Genomic DNA, 26,936 nt, shown 5'->3' with positions numbered 1-26,936 from the left:
AAGAACGATTCCCTCCCGGCCGAGAGGGTGTTGATTAGAAGATTGTATTGACCATCATTGAACATGATATACACCAGCCAAGCATTATTAGGATTGGGGATGGGACGCAATCAGAGGACCAGTCACTCACCGAAACAGCAACATCAGACCTTGTATGAAACTCTGGAAATTGTTGTGCTCGTAGATCGATGTTTCTGGATCGAGTGCGATGTTTCCAAAAACCTAGCAAAGGCATCAAAGCAAGGATCCAAGACATTTAGCTGAGTTATTTGACAATGTTTTTCTGTTAGTTTAGCGATATACTACAGCGGCTTTGGGGAATTTATATTGCCGAGCAGCTTGCTCTGGAGCATTATCAACATTTATAAAATTCTCAAGCTGCTCGACTCACCGAAATAGTAACATCAAACTTCCGATGAAAGTCTGAAAATTGTTGTGACTTTCTATCGCCTCTGATGGAATATTTTTAATGTTTCCGAACATCTGATTAGTGAAATGAAACGATGTGATTATGGTACGGTTGCATTGGAACATAAAAAGAAATATTAGTGTATTGTTGTATTAACTGTGTTTAGTGTAATGCTTTGGAGTTTGGGGATAGGTGGGAGAGATCATTACCTGCATGCCAATGATTGCGTAGATGAAGAATAGGATAGCGATGAGAAGACAGACGTAGGGCAGCGCCTGCAAGTCAGATAGGAGGGAGGTTGAATTTTTTAATACGGTTTTCAGATATTTTTATTGTAGTCGGCGTTTCATAACATTTCGGACATGGAAAAGTCATTGATTCTTCGTGAATTATTGAGTGGAAGAAAATATTGGGAATGTAGAATAATTTGGGACTTAATGTTTATTTCTCGACAGGAAAGTCAACAAAAAATATAATAATTCATTAGAAAAAAAAATTATGATAGTTTTTTACACATCGTAGAACTTTATCAAAAATCTGAGGTAATTGATGTTAAATACTCATATTTTTATTTGACTTCAAATGGAGATGAAAAAATTGCCTGACTTGATAATTTTCGGGTCCAAAAAGTCTTCCAAAAACTGAATTTTTTCTCGACAGTATAATTACCTTAAATGATTGTACGAACGTCCACAAAAGAATTCGTATAGTATACCCCTGTCTGAGTAATTTGATCAGTCTGGCGGCGCGAAATAGCCTCAAACAGCCGACGTTGATGAAGTTCTCCTGTAGGGGACATAAAAAATTACACTTTAAAACAAACAAAATTGTAATCCCCTTGACAATTGAACAATGACACTTCGCGCCTGCCTCTCATCAGGAATGAATCCTCCAATTAAAGTGTCACGCTCCATTATCCAATCAATGATTATTCACTGATTCGATGCAAGAACGAAGTTATCAATAAATTATTCACCAAGTTTCGACAGAAAATTGAATAATTCAACAGCGAAGACGAGATTTTTTTCATGTCTCGCCAGCGTCTCCAATGATAATAATTAAAAGTATCACTTCACTGTTGAATGTGGACAATTGGTGCTTATTCTTCATGTTTTACGTACCCCGAATTCGACTACAAGTGCGTCCACGATGCTACCGATGACCGTGATGAAGTCGAATGTATTCCACGGGTCTTTGAAGAAATTCTAGCCCATTTCAAACATGAAATAGATCAGTCCTAGTTCAATTATAATTTCAAGGTGACTCTGAGTATTAATTGAAACCTCTTTCTCCATTCTCTACTTCAAGTATTCTTTAAAAATTGATATCATGTATAAGAGAAATATTTTAATAATAAAAGAATGGCATTATTAAAATTAGTCACTCTGAACACTTATGATTTTTAATGATATCGAGAAAGAAGTCCCATTCCTCCTCAAAATCCCTTAAAAAGACACCAAATGCACACTACCTCTCTACCACTGCAAAAAATAAATAAAAGATTCATTTCGAAAAATGAAAAAAGAAATCGAAAAAAAAAAAACTGGCAGCATTGCCGGTATGCAGCTTCACGTTGACTTCTGTGCTGATTGTGCTCTTATCAAGAATTATTAATCGCAATTGATTTATCTGTGTGCATGTGTGGACATGAGTGTGCTTCCATGTATCATAATATCTGTTACAACTTCAATAAGAAGTACTTTCACAATATAATCGCGACTATGTGATGTGATTAATTATCTTGATCAATTGAATTCTCAGTGCTTTCACCTAGCGGTATTACTCATGTGTTTTATATTGAGGTCAGTCATTAAATTGGAATATCGATTGTATAATCATCTTGATAAAACTGATATTCAATTATTTGGGAAAATAAATACTAGACTTGTTGCAAAATAACAGGATCTGTCTAAAGATCTACAGGATCATGCCGGTGATAGCAAGCAGCTAGTAGAAATAATGTAATCGCTTATTCTTTTTTATGATAAACAAAAATGCTTCATGTAGAGATACATGTACAAAGGCCTAAAGACAAAAGTGAGGTAAAGTGACAAGTTGGCGATTATCAAGGACTTGTCGGTGTTATCCGCATGTATCAATCATCTATTGCAAATCATCAAGTCACTGTAAAGTCTACATTATATATCTTCAGTAATGCCATTCAATTCTAACTATTAATCATTGACCATTGATCTTCTTCAAGTGTAGTTAATACTGAATGAATAGTGAGTAGATTTAATCTTTCGTTACATCGTTTGATTTGTTTTTCTTTAATTTATTTGGTTGTACCTTGCATCCGAATGCGATGACTTTAAGGATGCACTCAATGAGGAAAAGTAGGGTGACAACCATGTTCACGTAGCTCAAGGCATCCAATAGATTCGGCGGCGCCTCGTGATACTACAAAATATAGCCAACACAGCCGTAGGATACTCAAATTCTCTGTAACGCTTCTTTTGATGTTTTTTTTTTCATCTTTTATAATTTTACATTTTCCCTGTTTCCCTCTCTGAGCCCGTGCACTTTACGAATGATTGCACCGATTTGTCGAGTTGACAATAAAAAAAAAAATTCATGATAGTTATTTACACTGAGAAAAAAAAATCAGTCAAGGATTGATCTTCTTGATATAAGAAAAAATATTTTTGGAAGCTATTTAATTTAAAAAATCGTAGTTATTCTGAAGGATCGAATTATTATACTGTATATGGGCTTGACAAACAATCCTTAAGTACTTTCCATCTTAGATTTGCACAAAACTAAGATTTTCATGAGTAAAGTAATTCAGCCTAAGTCCAAGTATTAATAATAGTTTTTCATTTGCTAAATAAAAATTTTCCAATTCAACATAATTCTCAAGTGGGGTATTCTCTTTGGATCACCTGAGAATCGCTGGCCTGAAACTATACGTTCCATAAAAATAAAGATTTTCTTCTGCTGATAATCAGAATATGATATATTATGTATGATCGGAAATCATATTTTCTTGACAAAATTGTTTTTTTTTCCTCAGTGCAGAGGATAGGATTGGGACGAGATGAATAAAACTCGGAATATTAGTTATTTCTGTTATACAAACTGATATCGTATCAACAAATCTCGTTCGAATCCTTAGATTAATGATCGAGAAAGGCTAGGCATCATATCAAGGGAGTTATCGCCTAAAGCTTCTAGCGATGCAAATCTAACCAATCTCTCCGGGATTGAGGGAATAGGTTGTTATTAAAGTGAAATTAAAAATATAAAAGAAGGTAAATAATGGCTGTTAATCAAATATGGATTTTCTATCTATTGACAGATGCTGGCAAAGTAGTTCTTCCGAAAGAGAGTAGGGTATTGTTTAAATAAAAGAACAATTCGTCAGAGATATACACATTTTGATCAACCGTTCACGAATAATCGTATCAGTTTATGATTTTGGACCCATGCAGGAGATGAGATCAACAGATAAACCGGTCATTCCAATTGTTGACGATTAAATGCCACTTAATTGGACATACATTGTCAACTTTTATCAGGCAATCAACGCATGTCAATCTATCTGTGTTAGATATATTCATGAAAATATATTCATGCTAAAACGAAGAAGATAGTGTCATGTACGTGCATGTGATCAGCGTGCAGATGCTCATAACAAGACATAACAACATGCTGGAGCGTGAATGCTTATTTTATGGTAATTATTTCCATTAATTTTAATCTTTTTATTACACACTTTAGACAGTATGAATCAAAATTTTATTGGGTCTTATTCGTATTGATATATCGAGTTTCTATGGAGTGAGACCAAATAGAAGTAGCGAATAGGAGAAAAATATTGAGGCAACAGAGAGAAGAGGCAGATAGTTGAAGATAATTGTGAAATAATTAAATAAAAATAATTCCTCTTTTTTACTCTTGTTATTGAAATAGTGTTACTATCGTGTTGTGTCTGAGGTTAATTGTCGAGTCGTTGCATCTGTTCTGTGTTGAGTTCTGTCCTATTGTCCAGACTTTCGCAATCGAGCGGCCAGTGAGCACAATTTTGCTTTCAATAAATTTATCCATTAGGGATAATTTTTTTATCGAATTATCACAGCTCCGTCCTTCGATTCTGTTTTTTATTTAGAGTACAAAATTCTTGTTTAATATTTTCACATCAGCATACTGAGGTCCTTAAACTTCATTTTCAGCTGCATCAGATACCATTTCAGTGTTAATGATTGTTGTATATTCATGTTCAATTATCTGTTTTTCTTTCCTCAATTTTGGATAGACGGTATCCGTGCAGATTTGAGAATAATTGTATAATTCAGCGGTAATTTTTTATTCTGTTGATAAATCAAGGCTCTAGAAGTTTTCTAATAAGCGAAACTTACCAGATTATTTTTATTAAAAAGACAGTGATCTTTGCATTTCTCCGTGAATGGAATGTTCAATAGTAGGTAAATATGAGATAACTGACTCATCATTCAATGAATGATGTGTACATATTGTGAAGAAATTCAAAGATGCTCTCGCCACTGCCCTTGTTTTTACTGACTCTTGCTTACGAGTGAAAGCTCTTTCTGTATTTTACTTCGAATGGGTTTGTTCGTGAGGGGGATGGAGCCTACCTTGACCCCAAAAGCGGCGATCTTCAGTATGCATTCGATGGTGAACATCCCGGTGAAGCCTATGTTCATGTTCTTCAATATGGATTTGTACAGCTCGCTCTGCCGGTGGTACTGCAACGCACACACTGACAAACACACGGCCGACAGCGGACATACATATGGACATACAAGCCTACATGTCTGTCTGAATTTTCTTTTCAATCAATTTTTTAATTCTTCATTTTTTTTTTATCAATCGACCCCTCCGGACTGTCTTACTTTTCCATCAACATTACAACTAGTTGTGGTTTGTTTACGTGCGGCTGTGTGTGTACATATGCGTTGTCAATTTATTTAAATGTATAATTAAGTAGATCAATTATTTCTTTAATTAACGGCTAATGAGTATTATGTGTATATGCTAATTGTGTTGTAGTTGATTTTATTTTTAAAATTCATCTCTTGTGTATTGCTATTGTTTTTCTCGAGTGGATTGAGTGCAGTCGTCATTGGCACTAGTTATGACAAATATTTGAGGATGTCTGGGGATTTTTTCTTGATAAAATCACGGAATTTAACACAATGAGCCATAACACTCCGAATCCTCAAGAAAATTAAAATAATAATTTTTTTCCTCTCATGAAAAAAATTTCTTTATCAAGCAATAAAAACTCTCAGTGCTAGCTATACCCACGACATCCTCATCACTAAAATCTAATAAAAATTGAATATTCTTGTGGAATTGAATATTCAGAGCTTCACTCCGTTGCTACTCAAGGATGCTTACAACAATGCTGCTAATTAGTGTAATGGACATATGTATTGGTTATTGACAATACAATTCCTAATCATTTAATTAACGATGACGAGATGAATACTAAATACCGGTTTCAAAGTGTCACATTGTTATCAGACAAAATGAAGCTTTCTTTTCGAGGCTATTTATCTCTCAATAACTAGTAAATGAATTTGCAGGGTCATGGAATGGCGATTCTAATTGATAAGAAATACTCGGGACTCATTAGGAGGATTGTAAGTAATAGGGAGTTATTTTTGTAATACATTAGAGATGAGTTTAAAGCGGAGAAGAGGGATAAATGTGGAGGGATTGCGATTTGGTATTTTTGTTTTATCATTGCCACTTATTTATCTTATCAGAAGACATTTTGTTTTCTGGTTTCTTAATAAATGGGACATTGTGATGTGGAATATCATCATCATTATCGTTATTATAATCTTGTTATCGTATTGTTGTGCGAACGCCCAGTGCGAAACAATAGCATTTGTTTAACATTCAATGAAATGTTACAATATGATCTCAGTGTTGGTGTTTTGTTTATTCATTATCTGCAGCAGCCAGCATGCGACACGCAGTTATGTGTATTTTTATGATTCTCCGTGAGAGAGATATCAGAATTGAGAGAGGGGGGGGGCAGAGGGATAGTAGTGATTGAGACAAATTTGAGAGCGTGAAAACACCGTGACGGGCTATTGAGAACTTGCAATGTGCTGATTCAATCATTCACAGGCATTTGTTGTTCTATTGCTGGTAAACATTGCTGGAAAACATTCGAGGTAATTTCAATGAACGATTGAGATGAAATGGATTTGAAACTTTTTACCGCTTCGGAACTAAATTTGATGTTAGAATTTATTGGATGACATTTTCCAAAGAATTTAAATATCTGCGGATTTTTACAAAATAATTTTTAAATGAAAACGAATTCTATTCAGCATAAATATTCAATATCTTAAGTCCAGAGCGGAAATTAACTGGCATAATTGCCCCACAACTGTTAGACTAGTCTAATTTTGACAAAAAATGTTTATTTTTCATTGGTCGAGTAAAATATTACTATAATACTAAAGCAAAGCGGTGACAAAATTTTAATCAATTTTAATTATAGCCTAGTTGTCGAGGAATACCCCGTAATTTCGTAGAGGTAGCAAAATTGTTGATAAAACCTTTTATGTATCCCTCAACTGTCTCCACAAAAAATGTTATAACCAAATCCTACTCCAATATTTCGAACATGATAATATGATTTCAAAAAGTGCTTTAGTGTAATGTATCTGTAGTTTAGACCGTAAAAGCGAGCATTGCCAAAGCTGTAATTTCCACATAAACAATTTTTCAACAGCACGTACCAAGGGCACTTCGTCTCGTTGTTTTAATGTCACGAATAAAAAATATCTTTACGTGCCTTAATCACAATTCAATTAATGAAATAAAACATGTGCTAATTAACGTCATCGGTAGTGCGTGTGCATGTGCTCTTACAGAACAGAAATATTAATCGTCACTGGATAAATCAAGCAAATAAAATTAACAATTCGATTTTCGGGTAACAGAGAATAATAATTATACCGAACTCGACATTTTTATTTCAAATTAAAATGAAAATCAATGAGTTGAGTAATTGACCAGGAGCATTGATATTTTTTCACTTCCATAACGGAAATGAAAAACAAGCTGTACAGCTGCTTCCACCCAGTTAAATAATGGGTTGTAATCATTTTGTGCAGAATATCAAGAAATATTTATATCGATTTTTATCGATAGATAATCACAATTTTTGTTGTAAAACACATGGGGACACGATGCGAGCCATGCATTCGGATGAAATAGACATGGAGTATCTAGGAGTGATGAAGGATGATGATTTTATAATAATGTCTAACAGAATTATCTCTACAAAAACCAAATCAAATGAACGACAAAATTTTAAAAAAATGATAATCAGCGAGAAGCTTCGCATATTGGTCACACGTTGCCACCCCGTCCTTATAATGAGCCTTTGATAATAAATCATTTGTACCATGTATGACAGGAGATTTATAGAATTCAATGGGAATCTCATCACCGCAACTTGATATCTTAGTAGAACGAAATGGATCATTGATTGCCGATTACGAGGGTTCTTTGATGGGAGAATTCAAGGATTAAGAACGATACTATTGTATTGTTCCAACAGTTAAACACATAAACGAGAGGTTACTGTGGACAAGTACAATAATTTTCCTCGTATCAATGAGTAGAAAATGAAGTATTAATACTTTCAATGGATTTTCACCTCAACCAACTAACCCCGAATATGTGGGAGGGGGCTTAACCTAAGATGATGGGGCTGATTATTTAATGGATTGGTTAAAATTGCCAGAGACATGCCAGGAAGATGTAGTAAGTGTGATGTATTGAGGGAGAGGGAGAGAAGGGGACTGGATAAATAGTGAATACGAAATAATAGTGGATGATTAGCGTGAAATTGAAAGTTCAACATAACCAGATAGAAAGAGCGTTTCACTGACTCTCTCATATGTAACTTATGTTTTCCATTATGATTATTAATACTTATTGGGCGGAGAGAAAAACATTATCGTCTGTAATTTTAACTTGTTAAGGCTATTGATATTATTAATAACTGTAAATTAATTAACGGTATTGAATTCTTACCTTCATCATGAGTAAAAGTGTATTTAAAACGATGAGAATCATGATAAAGTACTCAAACGGCGTTGATACAACTATCCTCCATATTTTGTACTTTAAACTATTTCTTTTGTTCGGCATGTACCTCTCCAGAGGTCTAGCACCTATTGTAAAGTCTATACAGGATTTCTGAAAGGTTAATTCATCAATATTAATGATGAATTTGATATAATTAAGGGTGAAGAGACTTACCTGATTCTTTTCAATTTCACCATCCTGCAATTCCGCCTCGCCTTGCTCTTGAAATGTGATGATGATCAAGGCGACGAATATGTTTACGAAGAAGAATGGAAAGACGATGAAGTATACGATGTAAAATAACGACATTTCAATTCGAAAATTATGAATGGGGCCCTCATTCTCGTGAGTCGCTGCCATCGAGTGTTGTAAAATTTGTGGCCAACCCTCACCGGTTTGTACAGCAAATAATGTCAGCATGGCAGCCATAACATTATCGTAATGAAAGCTCTGTGGCTGCCATTTACGTTTCATGGGCGTTGGCAGTAGTTGGTCCTCCTCAAAGATGAAGTACTCACCTCTGGGAATTCATTCATACGATTTTTGTAATTATTTATGATAATTGAATTGACAATATTGCTTGATAAGTCCAGTTCTTAAGGTATCAATTGACAACATTTCAATTAAGAAATTTTTTCAATGATAAATTTTATGGAATGACTGTGCAGTATCAGTGATTAAAGAAATAGCCTGATATTAAGTTCCTAAAATATTATCATTTTGATAAATCATGACTGGTAGTATAATAATAATTCACTTACTGGCAATCCGCTTTAGTTCTTTTGCTCGCGTCGTTGCAATAAAAAAATTTACCATTGAACAATTGTACCGCTATGACAGCGAAGATAAATTGAAACAATATATACACGATGAGAATATTGATGACATTCTTTAAACTGTTAACGACACAATCAAACACTGCCTTTAATTTAGGCACACGTTTTATAGTTTTCAGTGGTCTAAGTACACGAAGTACACGAAGTGATTTAATTGTTGATAAATGTCCAGCAGATCCACCACCCACTTCAAAGCCCATTGATACAACAGCACATATGACGACAACGGCATCCATTATATTCCAGAACTCGCGCAGATACGAGCCGGGATGGAGCATGATTCCAAGATCAATGACCTTGAGAATCATCTCTATCGCAAATACACCAGTGAACGCGTAATCGAAATAATTCAATACTGTATTTCTTTTTGAGTGCTCGTCTACTGGGTCTTCAGTTGCAAGGGCAATACTTGATAGAGATATTACAACCATTATGAAAAAATCGAAATATCTCAAGTTAACCACCCAATGGGCCCCTCTTCTTACACTGTTGGGAACAAATTAAAATGCAAAGCCAATTAGTATTGAATTTAATTTATAAGCAGCGTATTATATTGAGAGTTTATCCAAACAATTTTACTAATCAATTTCCAGAAATACTACTACTCTTAATCAAGGGTAGTGCCAACGTTTTTTGAAACTCCTTTAACATTTGTCATTGAGTAAAAATTACCTTTCCCAATTGTTTGGATTACTCGGCGTAAAAAAAAAAATTCAGTGAATGATTAACTTACGGGTTTGTCGGAGATAATATAAACATGGAGGAGTATGGCAGCATTGGTTTTGGTCCCGTGTCATCGTCGTCCTCCTGTTTCTTCTCTTCGGACGCCTGTTTTCCAGTTTTACCTCTGTCATACCAGTAAAATAAGCCCAATTAACGCCCATGCCCCTGATATTTTTATATAATTTTATGGAAACAATGTGACTCACAAATTTGCTGAAGGACTAGGTGGTGATATCTCAACTTTTGGTGCTGAAGCTGCACCTGGCATGCGTAACGACTCTAATTCTTTGTCGATTTCTAGCTGTTGTTTTTCCTTACCCTCCGCCTCTTCATTCTCCTCAGCTGCTGTTAGTTCTTGAGCATTCGCTAAATTATCGACAGCGATAGCCAAGAACACATTTAACAGCGTGTAGTTACCGAATAATACAAGAACAATGAAGTAGGATGAATATATCATGCCCCCGCCTTTGTGTCCACCCTGTGACTCGATTCCTTGGTACATCACTTCATTCCAGTCCTCACCCGTTAGGATCTGAGAAAATTTATTCAATAATGATTTCCTTCAAGTTGGAAGAGAATAGATGAAAACATTCTGCCTTCCAGCTGTACCCAAATTTTAATTTCAATCTTCCCTCCTCCCAATTTCATCGAATATCACTCTTTCTAATGTGCCTGGCCATTACTTCATGAAACATCAATTGATCTCCAGTGTATCAATAATAGTATAACTATATCAATCAAAGAGGAAGCCCACAAGACATATCTTCCCTTCATTTACAATGTCAACCATATTGAAAAGTATATTCCACTCACTTGGAAGACAGTTAGCAGCGCAATGGGAAAGGTATTGAAGTTGGTTGGTGGTGTGCCTGATGGAAAGTTGAATTGTCCACCGAAGAGTTGCATACCAAGTAGAGCGAATATGAGTATGAAGAGGAAGAGAAGGAACAAAAGTGAAATGATGCTGCGCATTGAGTTTAACAATGATATTACGAGATTTCTCAGGCTCGCCCAGTACTTTGTTACTTTGAATATTCTCAGTAAACGCAGGGCACGCAGGACGGATAGACCGAATGAGCCGGATTTAACAGCCGACCATATCACCTCAAATATCGAGCCCAGGATAACAACGCAATCGAATCGGTTGAAACTCGAACTGAAGTATTTGCGTGGCCCGAGGGCATACATTTTAACGAACATTTCGCACATGAAGAGCCCGAGAAATACAAACTCGGTATAATCTGAAACATTAATGGAATATTTTAATCAATTTTATAACTCTCCTCCAATTAAATTCGCAGTATGGTTTTTTTTTCACAATCAATAGTGAAGTATTGTATTCTATTTCACTTTCATTGTTCAATTATCGAGAAAGAGAGATAAGATCAACTGCTGGAGATAATTTAATATAGCAATAATACTTGTTTTGAACCAATGGGTTGATTCATCCTGATAAAATATTCACAGAAAATGCAAATTACTCAATTAATGCAATTAGCTTTTTTTATCCTGATTACACGAATTCCAGAGTGTATTGCAACGACGTTAAGATTACACAATATGGGATCAAAATTTAAAGAAACGATTTTTCAATTCACTCGATTGTAAATATTATAAATAGACATAAAATAATTTACAATTTATTAATTATTTCAAAATATTGCTAGCAATCATCTCCACTAAGGAATATCAATGAGATTATTCAGTGATTCGGATGAATATGTATTGATATGTAGTCGATCAACTTACAGAGAAAATCACTAAGCCACTCCGGTTGATTGTAGTGTTCAACGGCGACGCAAACTGTATTGAGGAACACAAGGATGATGACGAACCAATAGAATGATTGGCTTTTAATTTTCTTTCGTATCCAAATCCTAGTTTGCTTCTCAATTTTCCAGAAATTTTTACAGGCGCCGTCGTCCTTCACCGACCTGAGGTACGACGATCTTGAGAACCCTATAAAATTCCATGGTTTAACATCACATTCCCATTAATATAGCAGTATTTTATATTTTATGGAGATTCATATTTTGATGTATTTTTAAACCGTCATTGCGGCTTTTATTTCATTTTTAATAGACTGTCATTTTTAAAAAATTTACACTCCTCTTGAAGTTACTTTTGCAGATCTCTACGTTTATAATTAAACTCTGGTCGAATGCAACTAGTCATGTAAATCGTCTGTCTACCGTTCCTAAAACCTGATGGGGAGTTAACAGATGGGCTTTAATGGAACATCATGAAGAATTAACAGGCTTCATCATCAATAAGTGACTTTGATCAGAGCTTAATGAATTGAGGTTGCATTTACCGTGCGAATTTATCCTATACCATTTTCTGAGAAAAATCCTACGGGCAATATAATTATTTTTCATAGGTTTTACTAGAAGATTTGATATGGAATAAGATTTGGACAGAATTTGTTCTGCGTCACCTTCTTTATTTAATCATATGAACTCATTGAAACTTTATTTTTAATATATCCAACTCTAATGGGATGAGCATTATATTTCGTATTATTATCTGTTTCGTTTATTCTATCAGGTTGTATCGTATCACTGGCACTAATCTATGGCTCCATTACCTTAATATGCTACTAAGCACGACCACTTACAAAATAATATAAATAAATCAAGAATAATCAGTCAACTAATATCAATGAATAAAATTCCATATCATTTGGCGACTGCATAGTTCACCAGATGAAGACTAACGGGGAGAATTAAAATATTAAGTATTATTAAATTTTCTTCTACATTAATAAATCAATCTCTCGACAATTCTAATTCACTACAAAAATTCATCAACTAGTGGTTCCGCTATCTAGACATAATCTCCTGTTTTGTTTCTCCAAGATCATCTACAACATTAATCAGCGCTTGGTGAAAAATTTTGCAACCATCATTCGTGAACCATAAAGTTTTACTGGTGGATACCAAATATGGTAACCAGAAAAAAAAGGGATAACGGTATTTTTTTTTATAGTTCTCACATGAAATGTTAGTTTTATGGGAAATCAAGCCACCAGTATTCTGTCCACAATTTAAATTCAATGAATTTTTGTACCAGCAGAACAGAAGCAATACCGATTGAAGAAAAAAAAATTAACTCTTTCCATTTAGAAATTCTTGAAAAAAAAAATAATAAAATAATTATAGACTTTCCTTTTTGGTTTGGAATTATTTCCATGGCATTGATGGATTCTACCGTTATGTATTCACTTTGCATATAAAAAATAAAGTATTATCTATCAACAATATGCTATGTTTCAGTTACGGGTCAAAGGTATTTATTTTATTCTCTCATTATCACCTGCATCATTCGCTCCACACAATTTATAGCATTAATAACAATTACGCAATATTAAGTTAAATGTTATCATGTCAATATTCTTACTCCAACGATTATACATAAACTCAAAATACGACAATAATTTACGTTAATATAATAAAACCATCATATAGGCATGTTACTTTTTACGAATTAATGTGTAATTGACATTCCTGATTATAGTAGTTACCTTTCAGTTTTTTCTTAGGCTCTGAAACAAGAGGAGCATCTGATAGCGTGTGTTTAGAATATTCATTTATCAACATTAAAGGGATGAACCCTCTCTTTCTAATTTGCAATAGTGATAATCAACAATAATATTGAAAAATGAGTAAATCAATGGAAGTAGAAAGAATCCTCTTAGCCTGATAAGCTACAGAGTTGTGTTTATCGCCTTTTGTATCTTATCTATAATCCTTATAAATTCATATTAAAAAGAGGATTACGAAGTTTACGTACCCTGCCAATTCGTTAATACTAATTTGTGATACTTGTCAATTTCATCCAAACCTCTGTAATCATGTGAACGAGGGAAAAATACAACTCACCATCATCCGGATCGTCCTCGTCCTCCTCCTCAGTGTCTGTGCTTTTACTCTTTCCGAGATTTTTCAATTTTTTCTTCTTGGCTTTCTCGGCTCTCTTCCTTGCTGTTGGTGGAACAAAAATTGTATTAATATGGTGCAAAGAAAGTGAGATTTTTCATTGTGAGTGCGAAAAATAGTTTTTTTGCCCCGCCTATGGAGAGTGGTACTATAAATCCTCCACGAGCAAAAAAAAAGCTACTTTACTGCACGAGGATTCTTTTCCCACTGATACGCGCATGGCTTAAAAACATACTTTCTCACACCTCGCGATAAAGATATATTATAGTGATAAAATTACATTCTATTATATGCTTTTTATCCTCTTCCGACGTTCTCTCCTCCGCCAGAATGACTTCCTCTGAAAAAATAATAACTCGCTGCAGTTAGGGCACGGCAAAGGGGAATCGCTTAACAGTTGCAAAGCACCAAATATTGTTTTGTTAACAAATATTATGTACATCGACACTGGCTCAGTACTGATCTAACCTGCTTTGCATATCCACTCGACGTAACCATAGAGTTCTCTTTCGAGCTGTGCATGTCTACGCTTCTTCAGGAAGTCCTGTCGTTTCTCCACTTTCTCCCTCTCCTTTGCAAACTCTCTACGAGCATTATACATATGATAGGATAGCAGTTAAGGGATTTAATTACATCTCTAATCATCATTTATTAGTACAATTATGTTGAGCAATAGTCTGGCGCTTGAGTGTAATGGAACTACGGGGCGGGGATAACTAGCGTATAATTATCATTGGCGGAATAATGTGATGTTGATAGTAAAATTGAGTATTGGAGGGCTGTTACGATGGTATATTTACAAGTTGTATTAAAGAGTCAGGTTATATATTGCTCGGTTTCGACGAAGAAGCGACAATGATGAGTAATTTTTCGAATGACGTATATTATAAATAGTTGCGAAATAATAAATAATAATAAAAAAATATATTAATACTCCTTTCTAAATGATTTCATCAAATTTTTCAATGTTCAGCATTAGTTTGTGCATGAGCGTCAGAGGACTACAGGGCTGCTATAACTGGCGCGAATAAAATGGAGGATTGGAGAAATGTTTCGATTTAACAATTGGAGGTGAAAAGTTGATTTTTCAATTCATTAGAATATAGTCAGTCTGCAAAAAATACGTTTACTTTGGAATTGATTGAAATTTTTTCGCATCATGATTATTATAAATAAATGAGTCGCTATTAATTTTAAAGCCAGATCATATAAAAGCTTTTCATGCAAAAGTCCTAAATATTGGGTTAGAAAATTCATTGTCGTTGTTTTTACAAATGAATTTATATGAGACATCCAACTTTTGGATTCGTCTCCAACCCAGGCTTTTCCCTTCAGATTAATCATCTCAAAACATGGCTGACAATCATCTCCACTAAGAATTCCCGACGAATAAGTAATTTTAAAAAACCTGCTTGTGTGATCCACGTGAGATATGCATTGAACGCAGTAGTGAACAGAAGTTTATGTTTTCTCTTCCTGTAAGCAGTACGTCTTTCGACTCGATTTCTCTCGTTAGAGAATTCCCTGATAACATAAAAATGTGAAAAAACCAAAAAGAAAATGCAAAAAATGTAAAACAAAAGATGAGAAATTGAGATGAAAAAAAATTTCGATGTGGAAGTAGACAAAGTCAACGAGGCTTCGCGCGACTGAAGAGGGTCGTTGGATCTCTGGGTACATCGTTTGAGTCGTCTTCATCTGAACAAGGGGGCGCGGGGTAGATATGGGAAGGCCTCGAGAAATGCAAACGTTTAAAGGATAAGAGACAGTTAAAAGGTTTAAGAATGAGAGAAAGAGACAGTGACTGGTTAGAATAAGAGTGGCACTCACCCGCTGAGAACACCGAGAACTAGATTCAGCATAAAGAAGGACCCAAGGACGATCAATGGTATAAAGTATACCCAGTTGAAGTAGCTGCCAAGAGCGTCGTTCGTCTATAAAATTTATCATAAATAGAGTCAAGAGTGATTAAACATATAGCCTTGGCACATCATCGATTTACATTGATGATAATATAAATATACAGTTAAAAAGTTTTTACTCTCGTTACACTGAATATCGTCACGCAATATATAGAAGCCTGTACAATCACGAGAAATTGTTTTCTATCGTGACCACACGAGCCATTAGGTTGAAAATTTTTCCGTGACATTTTGCACACTCGAGTAATACAAAAAAAAAAAAAAAAAAAACAGCAACAATGTTATGTGAATAGTAGTTGGGTGGTGTTCAACAAATGTTCATGAACTACTCTGATTTTTTTCTTCAAGTTTGTTTTGTAACAAACTTTTGGCAGGTTTGCGTTGCTCGAGTGTCTCGGTGCATTTGTCCAGCTGGCATTCGAGAAGTTTTAGGTCACATTTAAGACAGTGAGGATTGAAACTGACAGTGTCATACTGAGCAAAGTCAATATATACATCAGTGTTAGATTCGTCCAATTGATGAATTATCATATGATTATTCATCATAAGCGATGAAATTTTTGTATTGTTTCATCAGGTAATCGATGCCGTGAGGCATCGACTACTTCACTCGGAGGGGTGTTAATTTTCACACTTAGATACACAAAGAAAACGTCACATCAATTTCAATGGAAATGGTAAGAACGAAAGAGACTGGAATGAGGTAAAAGCCGATCAAATACGACATTAATGTGCAAAATTGTCATAAATAAAGCGACAAATATTGGGAGCAGACAGAACACATAATTCCAATGAGAAAGATGATTTTTTCGTTGGATAGCCAATTAGAGATACATCGATAAATTAATAAATTTGAATAAAATGAAAAAGTGATATATTCGAAAGAAAAAGATCTTTTTTCTTTCAGCGCAACCTCGCCCTCTCAATATGAATAATGCAAGTAACAGGAATACGAGAGGCAACGAGATGGCAGATTTTAACACTGAGGAACATATCTCTTTTCCGTTACCCAGTACAATATGGCAGTCCAGCCCTCCATTGTGATACACTGGAAGACGGTGAGCATGGCGAAGCCGATGTTGTCGAAGCTGGTTATTCCGCTGTTTGGTCCCTCCCACTGATCAAGGCATACCGATTTGTTGGGATTGCATACGTGGGAACCCATCGGTGCCTCATATTTGTTGTCTGTGTTGCACGGACTTGGCACATCGCCCTCTTTAACTATTTGACCTGTAGTGAAAGGGAAAAAGATTAATTAGAGGTATTAGATCATCCAATTAAGTATTTTTCTACAAGAGAAATAAGCGAACATAGGCAAAATTTGAAAGATTACCGAAATTTTAGAAATTTGAAAGTGAAATTTGGCTCTCTATTTTATATACTAACTGATATCTTCTATACTGTAGCACGTTTTGTGCAGTGTTCCCGAATAAAACTCGAGACCAATAATGGCGAATATCACGATGGCAAACAGCACCAACAATCCGATCTGTAGCAAAGGTGCCATCGCCTTGATAATAGACTTGAGCACCACCTGAAGACCTGGTAACAAAATCCGATAGAATTACATGATTTTCGTGAAAAACAAGCTGTCTATAGCTCAGAAAACCCTCAAGACTCTCACAACGAGCCCACCTTCATCTTGAACGTTTTTTGACTGTAAATTCGCTCTTGTCCCACACTTTAATTTATACATGTACGACTGAAGTATCATTCCTCATGTCAACGTTCAAATAAGCTTGATTTAAAATATCATTTGGACACTGGCAATAATTATAACACTACTCACTCGGTATGCCGGAGACAAGTTTGAGCGGTCGCAACACGCGTATAGCACGCAACGTGCGCAGATCCATATCCAGGCTAATGCCTTGTGGGAACACCGTGATGAACCTGACCCAAACACACACCACCCCGCCAAACTTTACTACCTACTACTATATAAAACTAGATAATATTCTTTCTATCTATTTAAATACACATAACTATAACTAGATTGACTAGGCGATTTATCACAAACCAAATGTTAGATCTATAAACCAAAAAATATATTAAAACTATAGGATAATTGGAGGAATTGTTGAGGAGAGGTGATTAGCTCAAGATAACTATTATCTATGATATGACACGAATCACGAGAGTAGAATAGATTTGAGGTGGCAATCTTCATGACTGCTATCAGTTATTACTTACTAGAAGATTTTTCTATCTAATGAGCTAGTTTCTGTTGGATACATTGCTTCATACGTGTACTCTTTGCTCTATTGTTACAACCTCTTGTTGGGCCTAGCCACGGGGTAAATGATGATCTAATCCCCAAGTATAATCTCCACTTCAATAACATTCATCTTTGCAAAAAGAACAAGAACAGAAGTATGAAAAATTCTATCGTCCCTGATCACTCCTCATATTGAAATGACGGACAGTTTCATTATATTTTATCAGGAGTAGAGAAAGCTGAGCCACCGAATTATGGGGTATTCGTAACAACTTTACATATAGTCCCATAAATTATTTGTGTTTAACTCGAGCTAAAAATAGGTGGGAATAAAAATAGACATTCTAGAGCCCAGGACAACTTTGCCTATCTGCATGTCGTCTCACCATATTTCTCAACGTACAATGAAATTACATTTTATTTTTAAATATGTACTAACGGACAGTTCAATGGCTTTGATAAATAAGGAGTGATCGATCACTGCTCTTGATAGCTATCAATTCCAACTCATCTGAACTAATTGATGACCCATTACTAACTAGGGACTGTTAAACGCTAAACAACGAATCGTAAACAATTACATTAATGTGTTAGTCACTCGATTTGTCTAGTTGTTCAGATTCAGATAATGGACTATGGTATACAACACCGATTATTCCAACTAGTTGTCACCTAACTTCACCAATGAATAATTGTGAATTTGACTAATGACTGGGTACTTCTGATAGACATTTATTGTATTAGTTAGAACTAAACTAGCTCGTCTGGTTAATGTTCCTATGGTCCTTTGAAACGAACTCACTTGGAATTTTTGATACCAGCTTTAGCGGTCTGAGAACTCTGAAGGAACGGAGCATACGCAGGTCGACGTCCACATTTGTTTCGGCAAACACAGTCATCGACCTAATCCAAGCATCACTCTAGTATTTTCTGTTTATTTTTAGGTTCTTGCCTTTTGGGGTCACACGAGGGCTTCGCAAGGCAATCAATCGACAAAAGAAGATGACGAACGAAGGAATTTCATACAAAAATGTGGGGATTTTTTTTTCATTTTAATCTATTGCTTTTTATTTTTCTATCTCAATTGCTATTTTTTTGCTACCGCCGTTATATTTGCTAACTGAAACTTGAGAATGAATAAATGAAGATGATAACGAAAAATCTACATTGGGATTCAGCGAAATTGAATTTTAAGAAAGGGCATTGGTTTCAATCTGGCACAAAAATTGTGTATCGATTGCAGGTGATTCTGTCTGGATAATTATTCTTGGCTCTATTCGTGTCCATGACGTATCCACAAATATCTCGTCACTCAATTTCACTGGGTCTGATTAAATGACAGCAAATTTAATTCTGCAGTTGTTGAAAAACCGGAGCAAAGTGTTTTGATGCAAAGTGGAAGGATTATTTGTCTGATATTTCATTATAAGCTGCGGTTCTCAGGGTGATGATCACCACAAAATGGAAGTGAAGGGAAGACGGAGTTTCAGAGGACAAGGGCTACGTCTGAGGTAATGATATTCGGGCATTTTGTCCAGAAAAAAAAATCAGATTATGGAAAAAAATTATTGCTCGATAAATTAGAGACATTGAAGGCTGCAAGTAATTTTATTTTTAATAATACCAATTTAGCCCCGATAGATATAAATCAAAATAAATTATTGCGTGAAATTCTCCCAGTTTTTAAATTAAATCATTTGCAGTCTTCAGTCACGAAAAGGTTGACATTGAGACACAGTTGAAAATTTCCGTCTGACTTTTCCAATATAAATTAGAAATTTCACAGCTGACGGCGTGATAATTAGGTTCTCTTCAGAGTTATTAGTTGACAAATCGATGTTATTGGGGGGAAAATTACAATTCATCAGCAGTTGATAGCAAAAGACGATTTTTTTTCCAATATCAATATAAAAAGTAGATGGTATTGTGGTAAAGATTAATAGGTGTTTAATTAAACGCCCAGAAGAGAGTAATAGTAGTATAATTTTTCAAGGTTTCGTTACGGATTTGTGAGAAGAAAAATTTTTTTTCTATGTGAATGTTGATAAAAAGTTCCCTGAAATCCTTAAAAATCATGGGCCCTTTCCCATTTTCGCGTCACTCATTAGAAATTTCAGTGGAAAATTCACTAGTGTCGAATAATAATGCTTAATAAATGGTGTTAGTTTTATTATTGAGCTTACCCGGTCACCACGACGAAAAAATCCATGATGTTCCAGATGTTACGAAGGTAAGAGCCACGGTGCAGAACAAATCCAAGAGCCAGGATCTTGAGGCTCGCCTCTACACAGAAGATTCCAAGGAAATAAATCTCCGTTGATTCGAGTTTCTGGGCTAGTATGGTCTTGTCAGATCTGGGCAGATGCTCCTCGAGGGCGAGTACAACGCAATTTGCTATGATGGTCAGAAGGACGGCGTACTCGAAGGGCGGCCATTCGATTATAAAACGTGTGTGTTTTCTTATGCAGTTTTCCTCGGAGAGGATAAACAGCGACGTGGGCCCTTTAGCGCCCCCGCCGGCCGCCCCACCCCCCTGATCCCGACCTGGCGCCATTACCACCAGACCAGGTCCCTGAAATAATGGTGTTTTTCGCTTTTTAAAATGTTTTGGGACACTTTAATATGACAATAAAAATTCAGATCTGCAATAATTGCAAAAATTCTAATTGCAATCCTAAAATACCGCTTAATAATTTGTGACAATGGGTTTGACAAATTAAACTACATCGGTACACTAAACATTAGTTTACGGTGTAACTAGATGGCATTGGCTAAATTGCCGTCGAGTTGTTTCAAGGTAAGTTTATGGGACTCATTTAGTACCGCTCTGTATTCAATGTGATTACATCACCGCTGGATACCCTGTGAATACCATGAAATAGACTGAGAACAGAAGGAGGAGAGGGGGAAAAAAACAGTGGGGCTCACTCGAAAAGTCAATAGTAGTAGGTCTAAACCCGAGTGAAGTCGTTTTCACAGAGTTTAATTTTGAAAGAGAGCGGTGCGAATGCGAGCAGAGCACCTCGAACTCACCAAGTTAAATACCTGAGTTCGGGGTATGTGTGACAAGAGTGGCTACTGCGGTGGATTATTCGTCAAGTGGGCCACCTAGTTCTTTTGAGCTTTTTAGGAAACTCGGTAAATTTTTTTTTTTTTGCTGACAAAGTCTCTTTGAAATTTCTTGAATGTCATTCAACTTAATTTCATGAGTGCTGGGGGGGAAATATACAATTCTTCTTGCCCTTCATTTTAAAAACTTTGATAAAAAAACCGTTCATAATTATATTTCCATTTCATTTAAGGAAAGCATTGATTATTTCAATTGAGAATTAAATCAGATGATGATTTCATTGGGAAAAAGAATTGATAGGTGAATTTACAATAATTAACCGACAACGATGGATTACGAAATCAATTCTTGAATGCAACAACATTATTAATACTTCAGCTGATAAAACCACGGAAGTCACCGCATGTAATTAACTATACCCATTGAAAATTAAGTATCAAACAACAAAATCAAGTTCAATAACGTGCGGGGTTAAAGCTATCCCCATTCCCCGACTGAATTAAATAAAAAATTCAGTGGCTTCCGGTGTATGCAGCTGGAAATCTCCCTCGACAATTTGCAAAGTAAATGAATTTCTGCATTTGAATCCCGCAACCTCGTCGTATAAATAGCGAACCAACGTCTCCAAACTCCAAATGATTTTCAACGTAATCGCAACCCTTCGCGAGGCCACTTTCCGTTCGATGAAGAATTCTGGATGTTGAGTATCCGACAGAAACTCCTGGCCATTTCGACAGTCAGTTCGATGGCCTTTAACCCCCTTTGGCTCAATTTCAACCATTTCAACTATTTATTTTCCCCCCGATTTTTATGATTTCACTAATTTTCCTTTAATGGCGGGCAATTTGCCATTCTGAGTCGCTTCAGGTTTTATTCCAATGAAACTGTTGAAGGGGCAAAGAAAAAAACCTTTCTTAGGTAGATAATTAGTGAATCACACCGAACGCCAAACGGAATCAAGCCTTGGATGATACTGAACACACAGAGATCAAGTAGTGTATGTCTTGTATGGTCAGACCTGGGGGCAAATTAACACAAACCATAGATTTGCATTCATGATATTTTTGCAATCTTTTTTCTATCACTTTTTTTCATCCTCGCAGTGCTGTTACTGGATTGCTTATCTTACCTCCCCTCCAAAGCTAGCCCAGTCACCGAGACCACTCAGTCCGGCCGACCTCTGCCTTCTCCTGTACTGACTCGCGTATCCAGGATCTCTTTGTGCCGCCTCTTGCGCTGCTGCCAACCTGAAATTGACAGAAAATAAATAAAATATAAACAGGGATAATTTTTATAGACTAACAAAATTTAATCAGTGTGTGATAGAAAAATAATTTTTTTTCCGAGAATTATTGTTTCTTCTCCTTCCTATCGATTTTGTAAAAAATTATAGTTTTTATAAAACTGTGATAAGTGAATTTCATGGTGAGGAGGTTCATTGAAATTACTGCAACTTTCATCATTAAAAATTTACCATTTAATGAGATTAATGACCACTAGTTTTCTGTTTAATTACTCCCTGGAAATCCATAAAAATGACAATAAATCAGACATTTATTTAAGAATCAATAATTATAATTAATTTTGATTAGTCATTGATACTTCCATCACATTGTTCCATTCGAAGTATTTGAAGGGGACACTATGATCAATTTTTCTTTGAAAAACACAAATTTTAAAAAACTCCTTGCCTAAATTCACAATACGATTAATGATTTTTTCGCAGAAAAAATTCATACCAATGAAATATCTTTGCTAAGCCATCATATTTGTTGTATCTATGGCATATGTATCTGCCATTGACGGTAAATACGTGTGAATAAATTTTTTCACTCCAGCACTAGCCCGTTCCCCCTTCCCCGGTGGTTAAAACCAGCCTTAGACTAGAAAATCGAAGGAGTAAATGGAAAAAATGGGAACATGGATACATTGTTGATTGGGCTTGTGGGGTCATCACGACCTAGAAGTGATGAAAGAGCGATGAAAAAGAAACGAGCCAGAGCACGATCGAGCATCTCTTGTATCCTAAGTACCACTAGTTATAGTTCACCAACTGGACTTATTGATTTTATTTCCCAATAAAATGTGCAGAATATTAAGGGGAGAAATTTTGGAAATTAAAGGGACGGAGGGTGAGAGTTTTTCTTTGCAAAAATTTTTTCACGAATTAACGTAAACAATTGTTGTACTGAAATTTCATATAAAAAATTGTTACAATAACTGAAAATTTCCCTCATAGGTCTCATAATTTTATTAAATATTATAATTATTAGTTAATTTCATGGTATATTTCTTGTTACAAAATACTGAAAGAAATCCTTGTGACACAATCAAATAAATAATAATGCAAAAGTAGCACATAAAGAAGCCGAATTAATTATCGTATTATTTTTTATGGATTTTTCATTCCCCGGACTCGGTTGACTAGCACTCATTTGCATTTTTTTTCTCCTCCACGTTTTTCCCTGTCAAGAGAAGTGGGATTCCTGAAATCCTTCACGTAATTCATACCTGGTAATTTGGGTTATTTTTATCCGATAGAAGTACTTCTTTGTTTAAACGATGAGGCAAGAGGGGAAGGGGGACGGGGCTCTGTCCTTTGTTAAATAAATGGGTTGTATAGCGGCGACGATTACGAAAATCGGCTCACAGGGCCCTTAATATTCCAAGTGGCTTTCAGTTCCATCGGTTCCACTGATTAAGCACTGGATTTTATGCAACTTTGGAAATTCAATGTTTTCTTTTGACTTTGATGGAGAAGATTTCTCAAGTACTTTTGTTGGAAAGAGCAGACTTATTGGAAAAAATGTTCCATTTAATTAAAAAGGCATTGAGCCGTCCAAAAAGCGAAAAATGATAAAATCTGAATATATAATGCAATTGATGAGCGTAGGTTATATCTGTTACTCGGGCCAAATAATTGAACACTCAGCTTGCATACGAGGGCGTAAATTTTTTGTGCTTCGAATCACGCAAGTGCACTTTAACACCAGCAATGAAATTTGCATCGGCCAAGAGGTTATGTGACGACATTCGAGTCCCCGAAAAGAGAATGCACCCCGAGATGGAGTGAAACGAACAGAAGAGAATAGCTGAACTATTGACAAGAGAAAGAGCGACCCTCTAATGGCTCCTCCATGGACACGTATAATCATGTCTTCCTAATTGACTTCATTAGCTCGAACTTTTCTCAGTGCTTTTGCTTCATTCGTCTGTGGCTGTCTGCATATCTGGCGCTGAATACGCGGTATTCGTGCGGTTTTTGGAAGCAGGAAGGCTTCATTTACGGAGCTTGCAGAGAGCATGTTAATGTAATAATGTTGGCTAGAGTTGTTTTAACCAAGTTTATTGTGAAAACCTTGAGCTTTCATGAAAATTATTTTTATTTATTAAATAGGACGAGAAGAGATTTCTTTTTCAGTTGTTATAGCTGGATGACAATGGGTAAACCAGTAGTGTATTGTGACTAGTTACAGGGGTGACAACGATAGCACAAAGACCTTAACCTCAATACAAACTCTAGGGACTGTGTGTGGTGCAGCAAGTAGGATCATTTACTGAAAAATCCACATTTATATTATCGATGGGAAGAATCGAATATACTGACTGCGAGAGGAAAATAGTTCGTAATAATGCAATTATTTTATGGAGTGTCAATGACAGTTGAAATTAAGAACAATTACTACGTGAATGAGAAGGGTCATTGAGGCAGATTTAAATGAAAATTAAGAGGGAAATGACTCATAAATTTGATCCATTAGTTATTCTATCCTCCGCCTCTCAAGACCAACGTGAATGACGATGGTCTCCACTCTCTTCACGATCATCTCCCGGCATTGCAACAGGCGCTAATATAATTATGGCCTTCTGATGCTCTCGGGGATTATATCAAAGGTGGCTTTAAATTACGCGGATGGTAAAGAAATTATAGGGGAGATTTTTTTACAGTCTGTAATAATCGGAGAGATTGTTGGATGATTGAAGGACAAATTGATGAACAGTTTGTAGGACAAGAAAAAATAATGAATATGGCTAAAAATTTTGTAAAATTACCTAAAGTTATTGATATTTTTCTATTTTACCAATAAAATTCGAATATACATTTATAATAAGTTCATTGAAATGTTAAAAAAACTAATACAGCTGAGTCATTTGCCGACGTTAATCACGTAAAATCTGTGAACTTGATCATTATGCCGCAGATAATGTGGGGATAATTGACCTACTCTTGTCAAATGCGCTCAAGTAGACGACGTATTTGTTCTACTGCACGCATATCCAGTGAAAAGTATCGTACTGCGTTCCCTCATTGGGAGAGAGGGAGGGAAAAGGCGGACAGTAGTACTTTTTTCCTGTTTACTCAGTGAATTACGAGTAAATTGGGCGTCAGTTTCAGTGATGGTTATAAGTCACTCCAATGAGATTGAAAGCTTCACGTGAACTCCTGCCACCCGGGGAGGCAAGGATCCCCGGTAATATGATTTGCTGACATATACAGGCTGACTCCGAGTATGATCGCTCGTAAGGCAGGGGCAGGGGCAGCGGCAGCGGAACGACAGTAGTCCAGAGGGGTAGGCTACCTTCCCCCAGAGTCGAGCAACCAACACCCGCGTAGAAGGTAGCAGAAGAGAAGTATTCCAATACGCGTTTGCGTAATTAATCGTCAGAGCGTTTCTCACTCCCTTCTCTGGCTGTAATTAATTCATCGTTGGCATCGGTCAAGGTCTAACGGTCTGGAATCAAACCATACCGAGGGCTGGGCATGCAGTTGAGTTTAACTGCCATATACTCAATTTCAATACGTTTATTCATCGATCATGGATTACCACTTCATGGTTTCGAACACTTCGACTCACGTTGGACGTCTTTGGAATACATTTGGGGTTTAATAATTGGAGAAATTATTCTTTCAATGTATAGTAATGTTAATCATTAGAAGAATAATGAATAAGTTACTCGTCAAAGTTACAAGCCAAGTAATTTTTTAAAAAACTAAAAAATCAGCAATAACGTCTCTTGAGTGAAAAAGAATATTTATCTCCACCATGTGCTGGCAATGTATGATAGTTATTGGAATTTATGGAATAATCTTTTCAGGGATGTTTTAGCTATTGCTCGGGGAGTACGAGGTAACGACTGGCATTGCCAAATGGTTGGGTCACATAGTAAAACGGTGCGGCTCAATCTCTGTCAGTTTTGCTAGTTCTGTATAACAGTAGCCAAGTGCTATTTTTCATTGAAATGCTTCTTAACTTCGTAGAAGTGTTAAATTTTGGGAAATAATGGGAAATTGTATAAATATGAAAAGAACAGTCCGAGGAATAAAAAAAAGTTGGTTGACGGAAATTGTTTCCGGGGAAGAAATTCAGTCAATAGGTAGCGTGAGTTGACAATTTTTTTTTATATGCAGTTTTACTTTTTCACTATTCGCCCGACAACAGTAAAATTCTAGCCGAGTTTATCGATGACATTACCACAAATTTGCATCGTAAAATTGGTAAAGTTGGCGGTAAAGTCGACTTTGGTGATTCGCGAATGGAAAGAAAATTTATTTTCTGCTGAGCGACAGTATAATTGAGGTGTACTGTAATAATTAGTCTCTTAGAAGTATTTTAATTTACAACAATAAATTAAATTAACGTTTTCAGTCAATTTGATTCTCAGTTGAGTCTATGCGACCGACATATCCAGTCTATGCACTTAGTTGTCTCCCGCTAATTCCCCCGTAAAAAAAATTC

The 26,936-nt window shown here is 35.8% G+C and overlaps 1 protein-coding gene across 9 annotated transcripts in view; it reads right to left on the bottom strand.

Moving 5' to 3' along the window:
- Window positions 1-26,936, bottom strand: part of Cac (cacophony) — an 81,368-nt gene that overhangs the window by 17,777 nt on the left and 36,655 nt on the right. For 4 of the 9 annotated variants that reach the window (XM_064127661.1, XM_064127657.1, XM_064127653.1 and 1 more), the window contains exons 3-23: window positions 22,328-22,445; window positions 20,312-20,700; window positions 17,700-17,803; window positions 17,297-17,452; window positions 16,920-17,140; window positions 15,819-15,922; window positions 14,457-14,572; window positions 14,269-14,328; window positions 13,932-14,033; window positions 11,800-12,009; window positions 10,864-11,291; window positions 10,257-10,582; window positions 10,061-10,174; window positions 9,253-9,813; window positions 8,666-9,011; window positions 8,438-8,602; window positions 5,005-5,115; window positions 1,531-1,614; window positions 1,079-1,195; window positions 619-684; window positions 131-222 (exon numbers count right to left, since the gene is read on the bottom strand). In XM_064127661.1, coding sequence (XP_063983731.1) covers window positions 131-222; window positions 619-684; window positions 1,079-1,195; window positions 1,531-1,614; window positions 5,005-5,115; window positions 8,438-8,602; window positions 8,666-9,011; window positions 9,253-9,813; window positions 10,061-10,174; window positions 10,257-10,582; window positions 10,864-11,291; window positions 11,800-12,009; window positions 13,932-14,033; window positions 14,269-14,328; window positions 14,457-14,572; window positions 15,819-15,922; window positions 16,920-17,140; window positions 17,297-17,452; window positions 17,700-17,803; window positions 20,312-20,700; window positions 22,328-22,445 — 3,990 coding nt within the window. Of the gene's footprint in view, window positions 1-130; window positions 223-618; window positions 685-1,078; window positions 1,220-1,530; window positions 1,615-2,698; window positions 2,810-5,004; window positions 5,116-8,437; window positions 8,603-8,665; window positions 9,012-9,252; window positions 9,814-10,060; window positions 10,175-10,256; window positions 10,583-10,863; window positions 11,292-11,799; window positions 12,010-13,931; window positions 14,034-14,268; window positions 14,329-14,456; window positions 14,573-15,818; window positions 15,923-16,919; window positions 17,141-17,296; window positions 17,453-17,699; window positions 17,804-18,930; window positions 19,032-20,311; window positions 20,701-22,327; window positions 22,446-26,936 lie in introns of all 9 variants that reach the window. The other 5 variants (XM_064127655.1, XM_064127658.1, XM_064127656.1 and 2 more) reach the window with 3 other exon arrangements.

Source organism: Diachasmimorpha longicaudata, chromosome 9 (assembly GCF_034640455.1).
Source record: "Diachasmimorpha longicaudata isolate KC_UGA_2023 chromosome 9, iyDiaLong2, whole genome shotgun sequence".
NCBI classification, from domain to species: Eukaryota; Metazoa; Arthropoda; class Insecta; order Hymenoptera; family Braconidae; genus Diachasmimorpha; species Diachasmimorpha longicaudata.
This window is presented reverse-complemented; position numbering and strand designations above follow the sequence as displayed.